The sequence below is a fragment of the Agelaius tricolor genome, unplaced genomic scaffold (genome assembly GCF_023055355.1).
Source record: "Agelaius tricolor isolate 1412-34295 unplaced genomic scaffold, bAgeTri1.0.p SCAF_5, whole genome shotgun sequence".
NCBI lineage: Eukaryota > Metazoa > Chordata > Aves > Passeriformes > Icteridae > Agelaius > Agelaius tricolor.
In genome coordinates, this window is record NW_027269265.1 from 11,448,752 (window position 1) to 11,467,448 (window position 18,697).

Consider the following 18,697-nt stretch of genomic DNA (forward strand, 5'->3'; position numbering starts at 1 on the left):
TCTTTAATACTATAGCAATAATACTGCAAAGACAGAACACATCACAATGAAGTACATCTGTTTACACCACTATGAACATCTACACTGATACATTTCCCACTTCATTCTACAAGCTCCCCTGGTAGCTGAGATCCTTTCTAGAAGCTAGCTTCCCTCCATCAAAACTCAATCACTCTCACAGGAATTTACCAAAATACTTTTACACACAAATTACAAGTTTTAATGATCTTCTTGATTTATGACAGTAGCATGAATCACTCTGCACAACAGACAAATGAGAACTCATTGAGCTGCATACAATAAATAGTCCAACCCACCTACCCCTAACAGTCATTTCAGGACAGGAAAAATGGTAAAGCTGGATGAGTGTTTTGTTCTCAAACATTATCTTTCAGTATCAAGAATTGTTTAGAGGCTGAAATACATAACTTTTCAGAATGCCATTTTACATTTAAACTACCAAGAACATTTTAAAGAAATTTCAGGAAATTAACGTAAATGGTGGATTTCCAAATCAAACAAAATTACTAATTCTGAGTTTCTGGATGAACGTGTGCAAGGGAGTAAACAATGATTTAATCGTCCCTTTTCAAGTTGCTGTGCCTTGCTAGTGGGCAAAACAGAAAGAAATGCAGAAGGGAAAAAAAATCAACAGAATAATTAGTCAAAAATGGCACACTTCATGGTATACCTATAAAAAGGATCTACATAACACAACAGCTGGCAGCCTTTGATTAAGCCTAAGGTCTCCTGACAATAAACCAGGCTACTGACACTTACCTGACATGCCAGCATCGACAGTTTGAGAGAAGAGACCTCTGGGAATTACAGAGAATTCTAAAAACGACATTGAGCAACAAGAAGAGAAGCCCAAAAACTCACAATAAAAGCAGAAAATAAGACAGATGTGCATCTCATAACCAAAAAAGGGAATACATGAGCATTTAAGACTGTAACAAGCAAATATTTATTTACTCCAAATAAAACTGACTTCCTTAAAAGCATCATCTTATATCTTGCCAAATACCAGGGCAGTAGTTCCAGAGTCATTTTTCCTCAAAACTATCATCATGTCAAAATAACAATGTAGAAAACCTTAAAGCACTTTTTAGAAGTTATTACAAATGACTGTGAAAGACTGTGAAAAATACTATGGTTTTTAGTAATATTTACCTCATGTTCTTGGTTATCTTGTCCATCTTTGCCACTTTTTCCACTCTTAACTGATTTTGCAGGTTCCTTAAAAAAAAGTTTGCAGTTTCAGTTTTTGGTTTTTTGGTTTTTTTTAAAGGAGATCTAGATAGATTCTTAAGTCAAGGAATCAGGCTTTTTTAGACATTTGCTAAAAGTAATAAAGTTGGCAGAATAAAAATGATACAATTTAACTGGAAGATGATAATATTGAACTGAAAGTCTCTACAAAGCCACTTTAATCATTTTTTATCTGTAGAAAGACTTTGGAGTTTTATTTATGCCTCAAAATTCATCTATAAAGATAAGCTTTCACAAAGGTAAGCAGGCAGGGACAAAAAATGCAAATGATTTGCACCATGTCTAAGAAATTACTTAGTTTTACTACCTTGCTGTCTTTGGTTTTTTGGTTCAGAAATATTTATATTTAGTTTAGCTTTGAAACTAGCATCAGTATAGTACATGTTTTACACTTTATTATTTTGTCTGTTCTAGGGGCTAGAAAGTCCACTGTTAGAAGTAGGCCCCACAACTCAATTTTCTGCATCACAGCATTGTACTTACCTTGAATCCTTCACCCATTTTTGAGATTTGTTACTCTCAGAAAAGTGAAAAAAAAGTTTCAATGTTTTTAACATAGAAAGGGCCAAGGGTATCGGGAAAATTTAAAGCAAACAACTCCCAAAAACCTCAACACTCAACCTCCCTACATCCAATTTTAAACTGACGTTGACAAACTAAAAGCTAAACAGAAGCGGTCGAGAGGCACAGCAGCTGGCTGAGGAGGACAGCACACTTCACTGTTTCTGACTTGCACTCACGGCTAATTGCCTATCACACAAAATAAAGTGCAATCCAGCTAACTTCCTGCCGGGTTTGCAAGTTTTCTGCCATCGGTACTTGTGCAAGCCCCTTTCGTAGCCGCCAGACAAATCACTCCCGGGAGCCTGAGGCAAAGCGGGGCCAAAGCTAGGTTCATTCTATTGTCAGGAGAAGGAGCTGAAAGCCTCCGAGGGGCGATCAGTGCTCCTTGAATACTTATGGAGATCCCCCAAGCACAGCCCCCACTGCAGCCAGAGCTACGCAGCAGCAAAACTTCCCAGGACGGGGCCCGGGCAAGACGCCGTGGGTACGGACGCCCCCACCTTGCCATGGAAATAATCCCTTCCCCCTCCCCAACGCCCCCGGGCCAGCCCCGAGCGAGAGCCCCGCTCCCCGCTCCGCCTCAGCCAGCCCGGGCTGAGGACACGTTTCCCATTCCCTCCCTCCAGCACTCCCCCGCACGCCAAACCCACGGCCGCCCTCCACCGACTCCCTCCCTCCGACGGCCGCCGGCGAGTCGGTACCAGGACCCCGCCTCGGCACCCCCGGACTAGGCCCCGCCGGGAGCTGCCCCCTCCCCGGCACCCGGGGGAGGCCGGCACACCGCAGCGAGGGAGGGAGGGACGGAGCTGCCCCTCACCCGGGGCTGCCCCTCGCGCGGCTCTCCCGGCGCCTGGGAACGGGCGCCGCTCGCCGCTGCCGCCCCCCACCCCAGGCCCCTCCTCCCCGCGGGGCCTGCACCCCATAGCCTCCCTGCGGGGCCCGGTCTCTCCCAATCCCCCCCGACTCACTTTCTCTTTCTTGTTTTTATTCGGCATGGCCGCGGAGGCGCAGCCCCCGCCGGCCCCGCTTCGCTCCGCGCCGCGCCCGCCCCGCGCTGCCGCTCCCCCGCTCCGCGGCGGCCTTGGTGCTCCCCCTTCCTCCCCCGCCCGCGGGGAGCGGGCCCTGCCCGCCCATTGGCTGCGCGCGTCACGTGGGCCGCAGCTCGCACTCGTCACCGAGCGGGCGGGGCTGGCGGCGCCTCCGCCCCCGGCGCTCTCTCGGCGGGATCGGGGCTCTTCCGACGGCTCCGGGGCTCTCCCGGCGGCATCGGAGGGCTCCTGACCGCTCCGGGGCTCTCCTGGCGGGATCGGGGCTCTCCCGACGGCTCCCCCGCTCCGCCCGGGCTCCGGCCACGCCTCGGGGTGTTCCCACAGGCTGAGCGGGGCAGCGGGATGGGCTGAGGTGCCCTCAGGGCCCCGAGGCTCCGGCGAGCTCGTCCTGTGGCAGCCCGTGGGAAGCAGGGGGTCCCTGCAGCCGCTGCCTCCGCCGCTCTTGGGCGAGGGGCACCCGTCACTGGGGAGCGGAAACGTTAAAGGAAAAAAAAACAAAAACAAAACAAACCCAACAAAAAAAACAATATAGGGCATGCCTGAAGTTAGCTGGCAAAAACCGTGTGTCCATCATCATTTTGAGGACTTCAATATGCGCTTGCAGCATGTGAATGGGGAAGGTGAACTTTGGGAAGTTACAGACTGGTTTTGAAATGATATCTTGATTGCTTTTAAAAGCCTGAGTTTGGTTGTGCATGTTTTCATCATGCCCACCTGTACTAGAGATAATTTTTTGTCCAAACAAATCACTTTTTAATTTCCCAAAACCAGAATGCAATATTTAGGACAATCTTAAGACAAAAGAAATGTGCAAATACTCCATCTGGAAAATTTACAAACTGTATTTCTCCCATGGTCAGATTAAGCCACAAATTAATTATTGGCTGAGGAAAAAGTGCAAAGGACATTAGCAGTCCTAATAGCACCGTGACATAAAATATTTTAAATTTAGATTGGTTGTACTTGTTAAATTCCAATTGTGTTGTACTGCTAAAGGATAGAAAAAATACTACTTAATAAATACAGCGTAAAAGTGAAATTGATCTCATTCCTTACCCAGCCTGCGAGTATAAAATCCAGCATGAGCAAACAGATATGCTCTCATTTTTGGGATATGGAATTCCAATAAGCACTGGTATCTGATAGGATGGTATCTAATGTTAGATACTTGTATCAGCTTGTATCCACTATATTTGAACCCTGGTTTTGCTGTGGTGAAAAAGACAAGAAACTTTGCATTTTCCAGGCACTGCAAAGGAATTTACTGGCTGTGGAGAGCTGCTTCCTCTTACTTCAGTCCTCTTCCTTTCCTGTTTCTTAAGTGCTAGGAAACAAATTATGTCTGCCTCTTATCCTTTCTCTCATCTCTGGTTTGAGAGCTTAGAAATGAGGTGCAGTTATCACTATTGTGCCTCTGCTGAGAGCCAGTCATGAATGAGTTGCTACTAATAAATGACATTTCTGACTAACAGAATAACATGGATTTTTGAAATACTAATAGACAGCAAAGGAAAGAAATCTACCTCCATCTGTAGTCTGGAGTTTAATCAGTGTGTGAAAGGGTTTGCATGGCTAGGGATAAACTCAAGAGCTTCCACTTTGTTAGGTTACAGTTTTGTAGAAGCTTAAACTACTCTTAATTCCCAGCTGTTGTGCTCCTATCTCCCTCCCCTGCACTGATGCTGGTGCTGTGAAGTTTAAACCTGCTCATAGAATTGATCAAGTTGAAAACTATCCTCCCAAAATGATGTGTTGGTGTGTTGGTTTAGTTTTGGTTTGGAGTTTGTTGTTTGTTTTTTTGGTTTTGTTTTTTTTTTTTTTTTTTTGCCTTGAACTGGCACACCACCACCTGCTTCTGTAAACACTAACACTGGCTGAAGGAAGGGGGTGGAAATATGTGGCGGGGGCGGGATGTGACCTCAACAGCCTAGATTTAGATCAGTTTAAGCAGCTTAATGAGTTTCTCATTGGCTCTTGGCCTCTTTTGTGCTGCTAGTGCTCATAGTTTTTCTAAATAATGGAAAAACTCTGTCAGTGTCATTCTTACCCAACTACTTCTGAACAGGAGCAGCAAAAATTGTCTGTCCTTGTTTTGCAGTTAGTTGGGAAACCTTGATTCAATATGTTGAACTGAATACAGGTTCAAAAGTTGGCACTGACTCAGTTAACATTTATGAGGTTTTCTTTGTGACCACAGATGTAGAAACTCTTGTGAAAACTTGACTCCCCCTCACCTCGCTTTGCTGCAGAGTCTAATTCACCAGTAACAGAAAGCAATTGTGTTTTTCAAGGCCTGCTCTATTATATGAAATAATTAGTGGGTGGAGGAGGTTTACACGAAAAATAGTTCTGTCTGTATGCTCTAGTGCCTTCATAAAACCTGAGACTAAGATATGTGACTTATGTGATGAAATCTTACTTTTACTACAACGGTATGGCACTGTGGGCCTAATTATTCTGCTGTGGAGTAGGAATAACTATGTAAATAAGGTGATGTAATTTGAGTGTGAATATGACTATATTATTATTTGCATTAATTTCTGAACATTTTATGCAAATTAGGTGTTTTCAAAAACCAGAATATATTCACATGGATTAGGTTATCACTCTAATTAAAATGTCAAAAACTAATGCATGTAGCATAGTTTTCAATTTGCATTTTTTACTGTACTGATCAAATTCTCTAAATCTGCAAAAGTTAAGCCACCAAATAATGTCAAGTATTGTGTAAAACACCTGGATAATACTTAATAGCCTGAATCTGGGCCAAGTGTCCTGTGTGCCAATGAAAGGGGAATATTTACACAATTAGTCCTTTCCAGCTGTATTGGATATTCTTGTCTGATTGCTTTTCATTTGTTTTTGTTGCTTGTTTTTTAATCCCTTTACAGTGGTTGAGCAGTCATGCTCTGGCCTGAGTTTACTGAACAGACCACTGTCACTGTGACAGGGATAACATCTTCCATCCCAGTTGTATGGCTTTATTGCTTCCCGTGCCCTGGCTCTGGTTTAATTGGGTGGTATGCCAGTTCAGCTTGTTAAAATGGCAGAAAACTAACTGAGCAGTGGTGGCAGGAGACAATGAGACCTTTTGCTAGGAAGCTCTTAATTTGGCTCAGCTGAAACTATGCAACAGCAGTTGTGGACAAGGTTTTAGCAGCCAGTGAACTGTCATCGTAATACATAATTGTCAAACATTGTCAGGCTGTTTCCCAAAACATCTCTTCATTGACTGGTGCAGACTTTGGTTGTCTGGCACACTGTGTCAGATAGAGAGAGCTGAAACCTGAAGGGCCAATGGCAGTAAAGAGGCTGGATTAGATGAGTTGAAATAGAAACATTTTTTTTCTCATGCTTGCACGAGCCAAAATACTACTTAAGGTAACTTTCCTGGCAAGAATAAGTGGAACTGGCAGATTATGTCTGAAGGAACTAACTGAGGGAACAAACTACTTAATCAGCACCTGCAATAGATTCTGCTTCTATGCAATCTAACACTAAAAGCTGCAAAACCAGTATACTCAACTTCACAAAAAAAGCTTAAACATCTTTCAGGAACTTTCTCTACAAGCATGAATTCATTCTACTTACCCTGAATCACATTAAATAATTCTTGTGCTACTCTCAATCTAAATTATAAAGCTTTGATTCTCAATTATTTTAAAATCCATTAGTGTTGAATGCCCTGCTGTCACAATCTGCAGTATTGTAAAGGTTGCAAAACAATTTATTCACAGCAGCATAAAAGTCAGACTCTTTTGAGGTAATTAGTAATAGGTCAAACTTGGAGCTTCATGCATGAAAACAACATGATATTTTAGCCCTATATGTGACCACATAATTACAAATGGCAATTATTGGCATCACTTAACACAGAATCAGAGATACATGTTCAGAACAATAATTAATCACGTCTGTTTAGTAGTGTCATATTTGATGCCTTCTAGTTTACTCTGTATATAAGGCATATTACTCTGTGTGTTTGCTAAATTTGGACTAGTAAAAAATGAAAAAAAATTCATGTATGATTGATTATGCTATCTGGATCTTAGCTTTAAGAATTTTCAGTATTAACTAACACATGGATTCTGGATTTCTATTTGGGCCAACTTAATTTTCAAATGAACTTGAAAAACATAAATAATGAGAATGGGCAGCTCATGCAGAATGTTACTAAAGCATTGTACTGGTTTTAACTGGGATAGTGTTACATTTCTTCATTGTAGCTTCTATGGGGCTAGATGTGCTTTGAATTTGTGATGAAAACAGTGCTAAGAACATAAGGATGTTTTTGTTATTGCTGAGCAGTGATTACACAACCTCAAGAACTTTTCTCCTCACAGTGCCCCACCAATGAGGAGGCTGTGAGTACCCAAGAGGTTGGGAGGGGACACAACTGGGACAGTGACCCCAGCTGATCTAAGGGATATCCCATACTCTATGATGGCTTGCTCAGCACTAAAACTGGATGGAAGTGTGTGGAGCTTGGCTGAGGCTGGCACTACTTGGGGACTGGCTGAGCATCTGTTGGTGGTGAGCAATTGTTTTGGGTTTTTTAATATTTTCTTCTTTTCTTTTTTGTGTATTTTCTTTTAATTACAATTAGATTGTCTTTTTCTCAACCTATGAAGTTTCCCATTTTTACCCCTTTGATTCTCACTCCTATTCCATTGGGGGTAAGTGAGCAAGCAGCTGTGTGATGCTGAGCTGACTACTGGGATTAAACCATCACAAGCATCTATTCAGAAATTCAGAAGTATTCTGGACAAATAATATATCACAAAAATATCTAATAATATCTGATGATAGTTAAAACATTTTTATCTGCTTGTGGCCACAGTTACCACAGTGGTTATTAAGTATTAAAATGACCTACATTGGGGAATTCAGAGGATGATCAAAGTAAAAGACAGGCTATTAAGCCGGATGAACCATTTGTCTTATCCAGAATGCCAATTCCTATGAGAAGTGCCTGAATTTGTGTGCTGATACCCAAATTCCAGAGAGATGGGAATTACAAAAATAGTAACGTTAAAACACTTTGTACAAATCGCTTGATGTTCCTCTGCCTCAGTGAAGCAAATAAAAAGATCTTAAAAGCAAGACTTTGCTGTATGTCATGGACTTGAATCTTTTCAGGAAAAAACCTCAGAGACAGGCAACTCTGTTAACTCTGTTTGTGACATTTATAAATTAGGATGTCTGCTTTCACATTTCCTCTATTTCTGTGTGTCTATTTTTTGTCTCTATAATGAGTTAAGCATTACTTGAAAATATTATATAATAATCTGTTTAAAATTTATTGTCTCTGCCTAGCATTTAGGAGGTAGAAGGGACATATTTATTTTTGATAGTTCATCTCTTTTTCATGTCCAAATTTAGTATTTTTATGGTGTGTTTTGGTGCAATTTTTAGCAGTCTTTGTTCATTCCAGGCTTTTGCTGCATTAAATACAATGTTCCCATACATGTACTAGCATTCCTTCTTCCCACACGATATCAAAGGAAAGATTAATTTTGTATCAGATGAGTGAGACTAGTAACATAAAGGTGATTGCAGCTAAAACTCCTACATTTTCATTTTTATCATATTTAAGTTGGTATTTATAGAATGAATGAAGACATCCAATTAATTGTACCTCCTGTTGATGCCATACAAGATTTTCTCCTTCTACACTTCATACCTTTTTTCTGCCGTTTTTAGGATTGGTCATAGCTAATATAGCTGTATATTTTTATCTCAGTGTGGGAAGAGTTGAAAGACATACACAGAAGGCGTGCTCAGGACTTAACCCTGCAAGTGCCATGAGTTTGTGGACTCAGGAGGCTGAGTGTGTCTGCGTGTGCTCAGAAGTGTCCATCTCCTGAGATGATGCATACCCTGGATTTCTGATTTTCAGGAGCAATCCGTGCTGCCTTGTCAGAAAGTGAGGAGCAGCTTCTACCAGCAGCGCTTTTGGCTCGCTCCCCCTAGGGCAGGCTGCCTGCCGCTGCACCGAGCAGGCTCTGCAGGGATCTTGGAGAGAGCTGCAGGGATCTGACAGAGCTGCAGGATCTCAGAGAGCTCTGCAGGGATCTCAGAGAGCTCTGCAGGGATCTGACAGAGCTGCAGGGATCTGCAGGATCTCAGAGAGCTCTGCAGGGATCTGGCAGAGCTCTGCAGGAATCTTAAAGAGAGCTGCAGGGATCTGACAGAGCTGCAGGATCTCAGAGAGCTCTGCAGGGATCTGACAGAGCTGCAGGATCTCAGAGAGCTCTGCAGGGATCTTGGAGAGAGCTGCAGGGATCTGACAGAGCTCTGCAGGGATCTCAGAGAGCTCTGCAGGGATCTGGCAGAGCTCTGCAGGGATCTTAAAGAGAGCTGCAGGGATCTGACAGAGCTGCAGGATCTCAGAGAGCTCTGCAGGGATCTGACAGAGCTGCAGGATCTCAGAGAGCTCTGCAGGGATCTCAGAGAGCTCTGCAGGGATCTGACAGAGCTGCAGGATCTCAGAGAGTTCTTCAGGGATCTGACAGAGCTCTGCAGGCTTCCACAGCCTCTCTGCATGTGTGGCACAGACATCGCTCCTCTGCTGTGCTCACATCCTGCCATCAGGCCAGCTCTTAGGAAGGATAAAATTTGGGTTTAAGTATCATTGCCTGGGTCTGCACCAAAATCCCTCAGCATGAAGGAGCCTCACCAGGTCTGTTTTGGTAGGCAGGGTAACTCTTGCAATCAGGGTTCCCTGTCTTCAAAAGCTGTGATAGTCTAGAGGCCTCTGCCAGACCAATTCCCTCTGGGCACTTTAAAGTCTATCTTTGCATATGAGACATCTGAACAATTCTGAAAGGTTCTTTAATAACAAAACCTTTTTGTTTGCCCGAGATAGAAGGATAAATGCTTTTGACACACCACTTATCTCCTACTATGCTATGTTATCAAAGAGACATGTTACAGGGTCATGCCAGGCAAAGGCTTGCAAGAATAATGTTGGAGGATTGGGCCAAGAGATTTTGTTCTCATACCATTCCTAGAACTACCTAGTCACTGAATGGCTTCTAGAATTTTTCTAAGAGCAAGCCTTGTCATTTTGATTCAGAGAGTATTCCAGGAATAATCAAACATGTGCACAAAGTGAATGCTAATGAAGAGGACCTTGGAACAAAACAGGCAGTAATTCAAACTGATACCGCAGGTGTGCTCAAAATCTCCTTATGCATTGTGATGGAAGCCTTGGCTTCTAATTCAGCTGGATTCTACTGGTTGGTAAAAATCCTGAGCCATAGAATCATAGAATGGGTTGGGTTTGAGAGGACCAACCTCCCTGCTCAAGCAGGGTCGTCCTAGAGCACATTGCACAGAGCTGCATCCAGATGGTTCTTGGGTAGCTCCAGTGAGAGAAAATCCACAGCTTCTCTGGACAATCTGCTCCAATGCATGGTCAGTGCACAGTAAAGAATTTCTTCCTCGTGTTCAGGTGGAACTTGCTGTGCATCAGTTTCCACTCATTGCTTCTTGTCCTGTGCTTGGCACCACCGAGAAGAGCCTGGTTCCATCCTCTTGACACTTTCCTTTCAGATACTTGTAGACATTGGTGGGGTCCCCTCTCAGCTGTCTTTTCCTGAGGCTAAATAGGCCCAGCTACCTCAACCCATTTCCTCATAAAAGAGACACTCCAGTCCCTTAGTCACCTTTGTAGCCCTCCAGCTGGGCCCAGTCCAGAAGCTCCAGTCCAGTCTGTTTGTACTGAGGAATTCATAATTCTAAATTCAGCTTTTCAATATAAGAATTATTAAGAATAAATCACCTTCATCAAACCAGAATGTTTTTGCTCAGTCACATTTTAGGTGTCAGCTCCATTTTTACTGAAGGTTTAAAAAAAATCAGATATTCTGAAAGAATTTAGACAGAGCAATTAAACATTGGCAAAGCTTATAAGCATTTCAAACCAGAATCTTACAATAGGAAGTGTAAGACCAACTTAACTGCAGATTTCTCTTCCATCTGTATTTATATCATGCTGTGTACTGACTATCTGGTATGCCTGTACAAACTTTGCCCCAACATTCAATTCGTTTGCATCTTATGTTTGGTATTTATTTCAGAAATTTGACATAGATATGAGCTGTATTTACATTTTATCATCAGTTCTTAGGTATGTTAGAAATTCTTTTGAACATCAGGAAGTTGATTAGAAGTATTGGGTAGACAATTACTAAGAAGTCATAAAACAAGGCCTTTGACACGGATTTTTCTCCTGCATGCATTCCACAGAATCATGACACATAATCTTTATACTTCATGCATTTCCTTCACAGAGGTTCATGGGTTTTTTTAACTTTATGCTCCTCTTTTGCTGTCCACAGTTTTTTGCTGTGAAAATGGCATATATCAATGTCAGCACAGCTGATTAATCACAACTTTTCTCTACAGTTTAATACCCAAACCAGCTCTTGTCTCTCCAGCATGCTGTATGTTGTCTGCTTTTGCTTTTATTGCTACTCTCACGTATTTCTTTTCAATTTTATCTGAAGACTCTTGGTTCATACATTTCTTGGCTGTTCAGAGAACACATGTAACATGATTCAAGGACCAATTGTGAAAGCTGTTCTTATCTTCCTTTCACTCAGGCTATCAAGACAGTTTTATGGGCAGCCCTTTGCCTGTCTTGTGTTTTCTAATTTATAGACTAAATGCCCAGATTTCCTTATGTAATCTTTTTTTTTTTTTTTAAGGAAGAATTAACAGGCATTTGAAATAAAGTTATCTCCTTTTTAATATAAATTGAAATGAAAAATCCCTGTTGTTAGCAGAGAAAAGAAACAGATTGGTAAGTGCCTGTTCATAATTCCCAGGGCATTTTACATTTAAAGCTCCTTTCATACATGTAAAGAGGATAATGGTAATAAGGTAAATAAAATGTGTACAGAAACGAGATAAGGTACATAAGATATATAAATAAAGGTTTCTTTACACACATTTATATAGAAATCCTACTCATCACCCCAAGTTTTTCTGACTGCACCAACTTGGATTTGAATTTTCGTTCTGCTAAATATGTCCAGGTGTTTTAATATTTGTCTAGAATGTCAGAAACTAGATGAACTAATGCCTAATCTTTAAAGATTTCTTTATTTAGTTGCGTTATGGACCCAACCAGGGGTTTTAATTCAAGGCTGAAGAATTATAGAACTGTAATTGAAATACTAGAGGGGAAATGTTCTTTTCACAGAAAGATCTTTTGCTCTGTCTTTCCCAAACAGTATGCTCCATATATAGTATTACTGAATTAAATGCTAAATTACCTACATGCATAGGTAAGAATTGTAGCCTAGAAACCAGAATGAGGGGAAAGTGACCAAAAACTGAGCAAATAAATAGTAAATTTTATTAAGTATGCATAAGTTAAGGGATGCAAAGGCTCGCTAGTCACTGCCATGAGGGCTCAAGCTCTGGTGGTGCCTTTCCAGGCTTCTCAGCTGTGTCTAGGTCAGTGTTGCTTGGCCTGAAGGATAAAGTTCATCACCTGATGCTGCCCCTTGCATTCCTGTGCATGCTCTTGGCTGCAGAAGAGGGTAAGGCATCAGCTGGCCCGAGAGGCTCTTGTAGTGAGTGAACCTTAAATACATTTGGTGCAGTAAGAACGTTCAGGAGCCTCCTAGTCAACTTGATTATTTTGTAAATGTTACAAAGGAAGTGGAATTTTGATAGATGGTAAATTCAGATGCTTTGTGTTTAAAAGGTCTTTTTATGGTCTAATATTAATTAGCAACAGTAAACACTGATGGCTAATAAAAATGTCTTAGAAAAAGCCTGAGGGAATACTCTGTGAGCTCAGCAACCGACTGGGGTTTGAATGATCTGAATTCTATTCTTAATTTGCAGTGTGATTTTGGCAAGGTAATCTCTGTGTTTCTTTTTCACATCTTTTTTTTTATCTCTCTTGTCTATCTTTATGGCAATTTGTCTTTACAGTGCCTAGAATAAGGAAGAAGGCAAACTGGACTGTGATTCTAACAAGAGTGATAACAAGTAGCTTTAAATACAAACTGAATTTCAATTGTTCTTTTGAGGTATGATTGTAATCAGTTTTTATACACATACAGAGTTAATTAATAAGAAATTACACACATAATTTAAATTATGTGTTCAGCCACCTTTAACCTAAGGTATTCAATCCTGTCAGAGAGCAGTCTTTAGCATCTGTCTTTATGTTCTATACTGACATGAAAGAAACCATAATGTCCATGGATGTCAAGGAGGTAACAAAGTTGTATTTTTAAGAATTCTGACTCAACAACTCTTATCACCTGCTGCTAGATGTCTGCAGCACTTTTACATGTAGAATTCCCTTTAATTCCTGATACATTTTCAAAAATATTATCATAAAAAAACATTTCATGATACTGACCTTATGTTTGAAATTGACTGATTAATTATGTTTGAGATGTCTATTTCTAGGCTTACTCCAAATATACCTGGATGGTAATTTTCTTTTCACAAGAAGAAGGCTTCTAAATTATGACTAATTTTTCTATCAGATTTGAGGTAATGAAGGCAGCCTTTGAGTCTGTATTGAAATCCCTTGAATTTCAGTTGGATTCCCTGAAAACCTAAGTGCGTGGTTATAAAAAAACTTCTAATAAATTCAAAGCTCGTGGAGACTGCTGAACATAATGGGTTTTGTTGAGAACAGCAGATGCCAGGTTTCCTTCAGAAGGGAGTTACAATCACTTGATTTGTCAATTTTTTGTCAAAAGCTGTACTTTTTTTGACAGTACAGCTGTTTTGCATCCATACTGTATATTTGTATCCATATGAAAAATTTTGTGCCTTGAGTGTGCAGAACACATCACATCCTTCATTGAAAGCTTTGTGAAAGCAGTAGTCTGTCTCACTACACTAATTTTTTTCCCATTCATCTCAGGTTATTTTTTTTTTGTTCTAGTTGTCTTTTTATTTGTTTGTTTGTGTGTTTAAGAGTTAATCTAGTAATTAAAAAAAACACCTGATGGACATTAATGGAAACTGACCACTGAGTCCATTGTCCCACTTGCACCTGGGTTTCAAAACTGTTTTGATGGGCTGACCTTTTAGATGTAAAAGGATAATCAAGTCTCCTGGCCTACTCAACCCTGAGTTTGAAAATAACATGGCAGCTTTGTTAACCAGATTGCACAGGAAAAGCAGAGTCTCTAGACTGAGCTGGCTATCACATTTTTGCTGTTGAATGCCTGTCAAATTGTACCTTTCAGTTACAACCCACTCGAGACAGACCTGACACAGATACTTGGAGATGAAAAGCTGAGTATCCTATTACCAGTCACTTGAGCTGTTCAGTGGCCATCTGCTGATTGGAGAAGAAAACATCATTAATAATGTATTTGTAGAATGTGGTCTAGCTTTTATGTTGCTATTAGTTCTTCCAGCATGAGCTATAGCAGCATTATTTAGCTTCTGAGCTCCAGCATCTCCTTAGTAGCCATGGCAAGATTTTTTGTATTTTCTGTTTTAGGGGATAAAAGGAATTAAAGCATATGACTTGAAATTAGAATTGATCCACGAGTATGAGTTTGTTTAGTATTTTCATAAGAATCTATACTACATTAATATATTTTATTACTTTTTCAAAACAGTTTTCCAAAAGACAAGAGTGTGAACAAAGAAGAGTAACTTGTATAATAGTTTATTATAACTATAACAACTAATCTTGTGCTTGATAATATAAATCACTTAATGCTATGAAACAAGTAATGCAATGCTTTAGACTTAAGATGAATGCTGACATAGATTGATGCAGCTCTGTTGAAAAGTCAGTGCTAGAAAAATAGCCAGAAATATCTAGAGAATTTTGTTTGTTTTGAGCACTGTTTTAACATTTTAAATTGACAGTTTCACCAGGCACAATACAATTATTGCATTAGAACTTAGGCCATTCAAACCCATAATTTACAGTCTTATAATTTGGAGGAGCTGTTTAGTTTTTAAATTGATGAACAATATCATCTGAAAACTTGTCAGATTAAAGCCTCCAGCCAAAACAAGATTGTATTAGCTGTTAAGTTTTTAATGTCTCTGGAAGTGTTGTTTTTTTCTAAGTATTGATCTTTTTTTTTCCTTACAAAGGGTGATTTGTATACACTTGGAAAATAATTATGTGCCTGGGAGAAAATGGCATGCAGGTTTCATCCTTGATCCAAGACATTTGCAAAATAAAAGTTCTTTTTAGCCTATTATTTTTTAAAAATTAATTTTAATATTAGATATTATGACCTGCCAAAACCACCAAAGGCTTGGCTGTTTACCTCTGCTACAGATCTCTGTAGGTTTTATGCCTTTGTGGCTTTGAGATTGTGTTACTGCAGTACACAGGGACAGAGGAGCTATAGCTATGGCAACCGGTGCCTGGTAGGTTACTGACAGCATGAATTACAGCATCTCTAAGGATTCACTGCAGACTGCTCTCCTTGCTGGTCTGATGGCTCATTTTGGTTTTAACCTTCAGGACAAGGACCAGCATCAAGGCCTTGTCTGTTCCTGGTATTCATCTTTCTGTAAGAAACTCTAAAGAGGTTATGTAGATAAACAGGTGCAGTCTTAAACTGGTTTAGATGGGGATTTTCTTGCAGTCTTATTTATTGTTATTCTTCAAGTGGGAGAAATTGTGTCTCATTTTTTGCTAGTATCAGTATTGCTACATCTACTGCACTGCTTTGAGCACTGTAACTCATTGGTCATAGCCTTGCTTGACTCAGTGGTATGAGACAATTTCTGAGGTCAAACTCAGCTTCAGATACAGCCCTTATATTAACAATGAGATGGGTGTTATGGTGGAATATGAAACATTCTTGTTTTTATTATTTAGGTTATGCAAAAAGTGCCTGAATTACAAAAGCCAGCTGCAACTCTGACATTAAAAATCCAGGTCCTCCACAGTTACTGGCAATTGGAGAATATTTCATAGCCATATCACAAAAGCCAAGAGATTGAAAGGGGAGATATGAGAGAAAATAATTTCTTAATATCTCTGTGACTTGCTGATTAAATTTAAAGAATAATTATACTGATGTCCCTGGGTAATGTGTGAGTGGTCATGGTCTAGAATCTGAAATTCAGGTCTCCTTGCCCAAAAAACCCACTTAATGCTGATTAAAATACTTTCTAGATCAGATTTACTATCTCTGTTGACCATGTATTTGGACTTCTTTCTTATGAAAGCTCTTGGCCATTTCTGTAAAGATCATTTGCCAGCAGTTATCTACTCACAGTTGCTTAATCATGCACATTTAAAAGCAAAACTGAATGTGCCTGAACACTTATACCTACAGCCAAATACCTTGTTAGTGCAGATATAATAACATTATGTAATAGTAATAACAATGATTTAATTGAGTAACCCAGGACACATGTTCTGACATTGTATGCAATTGAATAGCTGTTGCAAATGTTTCAAGGAAAATGAAATTATTTGTAAGAAAATGAGAACTGCAACTTAAAACTAGTTTCAGCAGTCATAGCCAAAAACCCCAAACTCTTATCTGAATGAAGCAGTTCATAGTATAGAAGATCTGATAGATTTGGTGGATTTCTTTAGAATGCAGAGATCACACACAGAATTTTATGCTTAAATATCCTCTCAAACAATAAAGTGTAAAGCTTGATTATTAAGATGTTATTCAAAAGTTTGCTAAAATGGGAGTAAAATATGTTTATGAAAACAACCACAGCAAGGAGATTATAGCTGTAGAAATATAAGGCATAATGAAGCAGTTCACAGGAAAAATCCCTGTTAAATGTTTGTGGAGTTTGCTGGGTTCGAAATTACTCAAATTTACTTCATTTCAAATTAAGATGACCTAAAAAATTGTATTCCTAAGTGAATTTAAATAACTCAATTTGAAAGAAGAATGCTTCAGTTGCAGTGTTACAAAGCTGAAGCATTTGGGTTCTTTTGTTTTTAGTAGCTACTATTTACTTTTTCTAGTGACTGGTTTCAGTACTGTGAAAAAACTTTCAGAAATTGTTAGTAGAGTTTCCAAGATTGGATGTTTCTCAATATTATTGATGAACTGATAGCTAAGAAAAGAGGAGGGAATTATTTACATGGTCAGTTTTGTACAAGGGCATAGAGAGAATGTGCTAAGTATGTGTTCACAACTGAAAGAACCTCATCAACAATGGGGATGGATTTTTCTCAATTATTAATAGCTTTTGTATGTACCTAGTTCAGATCTCTTTTCCTAAAAATGCCATATTACTATTGCTACTAACACAAGTGGACCTATCAGACACAATACCTTTTTCCCAGTTTGTATTGATTTTGCTAAGATTGCAAATGATTAGAGATTTTTGTTTTGCAACAGTTTAGGATCTTACAAGAATTAAAAATATGTAGGAAAGATAGAATATGCCTGAAGAGATGATCCATGATAACTTACGACTCTTTGTCAGTTTTCTTCTCCTGAATAATATATGACAAGCACCCTTAAATTTACTGAAAACCTTTGGTAGAGGTTTAACAGCCTTCATAGTGGGTCTAATTCTACTGCTTGGCAGAATTATCACTATGTATACTTTAATTCTTTTCAATGTACTATTCAACTAATATTTCCTGTGCTTCTTCCAGTCCTCCTTCTGGTGAATACATTGAGCAATAAATGATCATCTTTTTATAACTGCCTTTTTCATGTATAAAGAGAATTAAAGTTCTGCACTCTCAGATTCTTTGTCTTTCTCATAGGTTGCATTTTCTAAGCCACGTGTACTGTTGTTTTCCTTCTCCAAATATTAGCAAATATAGCCTACGGACTTTAAAAATTAAAGTAATACAAAATAACTCAGTAAATAGGCACCTTACTGTAGGTATTGTCGTGTTAGTAATGCAAATTATGAGCACTTAAGAAACATGAAGAAGAAATGCTCTCTGGTTCTGAAGGGTGTGGTGTTCAGTGTGTGAAATAACATCATAAAGTCATCATAGGTCCAAATGCATTGGCTGTATTCTGCTGTGGATTCCCACTGCTGAAAACGTGTATGTAAAATGTATCCTGGCCCTCTTAATGGAAGAATATCTCTCCATATCATCACCAGACTGAAGTTAGATTTTGATTTTTTTCTCACAGAAATTAGAATTCTTATTTTGAACATGGAGAAATTTGTAGTGCATCAGGTAGAACTGTGGGGGATGACTGAGACAGTATCTCCTCCTTTCCTTTCCTATTCCTGATGGCAGCAATTCACTATGGCTTTTTATTTAATATAGCATATTCCTGAAACTTGCACAGGTTTTTCTCCTAAGTGTGATCTGCACATTGTAATTAAAATCTGCCACTGATCTATCTCTGCTTTGCTGAAGTGAAGGTGTAAGTAATGTATTAGGAGTGATTTTCTGATTCCCTGCTACTGCCATAAGTGAGTATTCCTGAGCTTGGCCTGACCCGGCTCCTACTGCTCAGAACACTCAGTCACTTTTCAAGTCTGATACCTGTAACTCTCGCACATATCAATACTACTACAAAAAAATTCAGTTACCTGCTTTGTGTCAGACCCCTGCACCAAGGCTTTGTCCTTCCAAGAGATTCCCAGGTAGTACACTCGGCCTGAGGTGCATTAATCTCATTTCCTTGAAAACAAAGAACATATTAAAGATTACTGAGGCTGCATATTAAATTTACTAAGAATAAACTAATAAACAATTATGCCATGTGATTTTACTCTCTAATTTTTATTAAAAAATAGTCTTCAGGGCTTTTCAGGGGAAAAAAAATTCTTTATTGAAATATAATTTTTCCCCACTGGCTTTAGAAAACAAGCAACTTGAACTTTACAGTAAT

The 18,697-nt window shown here is 39.6% G+C and overlaps 1 protein-coding gene across 3 annotated transcripts in view; it reads right to left on the bottom strand.

Moving 5' to 3' along the window:
• The window catches only part of PPP2R5C (protein phosphatase 2 regulatory subunit B'gamma), a 71,643-nt gene extending 68,684 nt beyond the window's left edge, over window positions 1-2,959 (bottom strand). Inside the window, exons 1-2 of one of the 3 annotated variants that reach the window (XM_071426441.1) lie at window positions 2,805-2,959; window positions 1,174-1,239 (exon numbers count right to left, since the gene is read on the bottom strand). In XM_071426441.1, coding sequence (XP_071282542.1) covers window positions 1,174-1,239; window positions 2,805-2,831 — 93 coding nt within the window. In that variant the 5' untranslated portion in view covers window positions 2,832-2,959. Of the gene's footprint in view, window positions 1-780; window positions 821-1,173; window positions 1,240-2,804 lie in introns of those variants that run through there. The other 2 variants (XM_071426442.1, XM_071426443.1) reach the window with 2 other exon arrangements.
• Window positions 2,960-18,697: the final 15,738 nt, after the last annotated feature.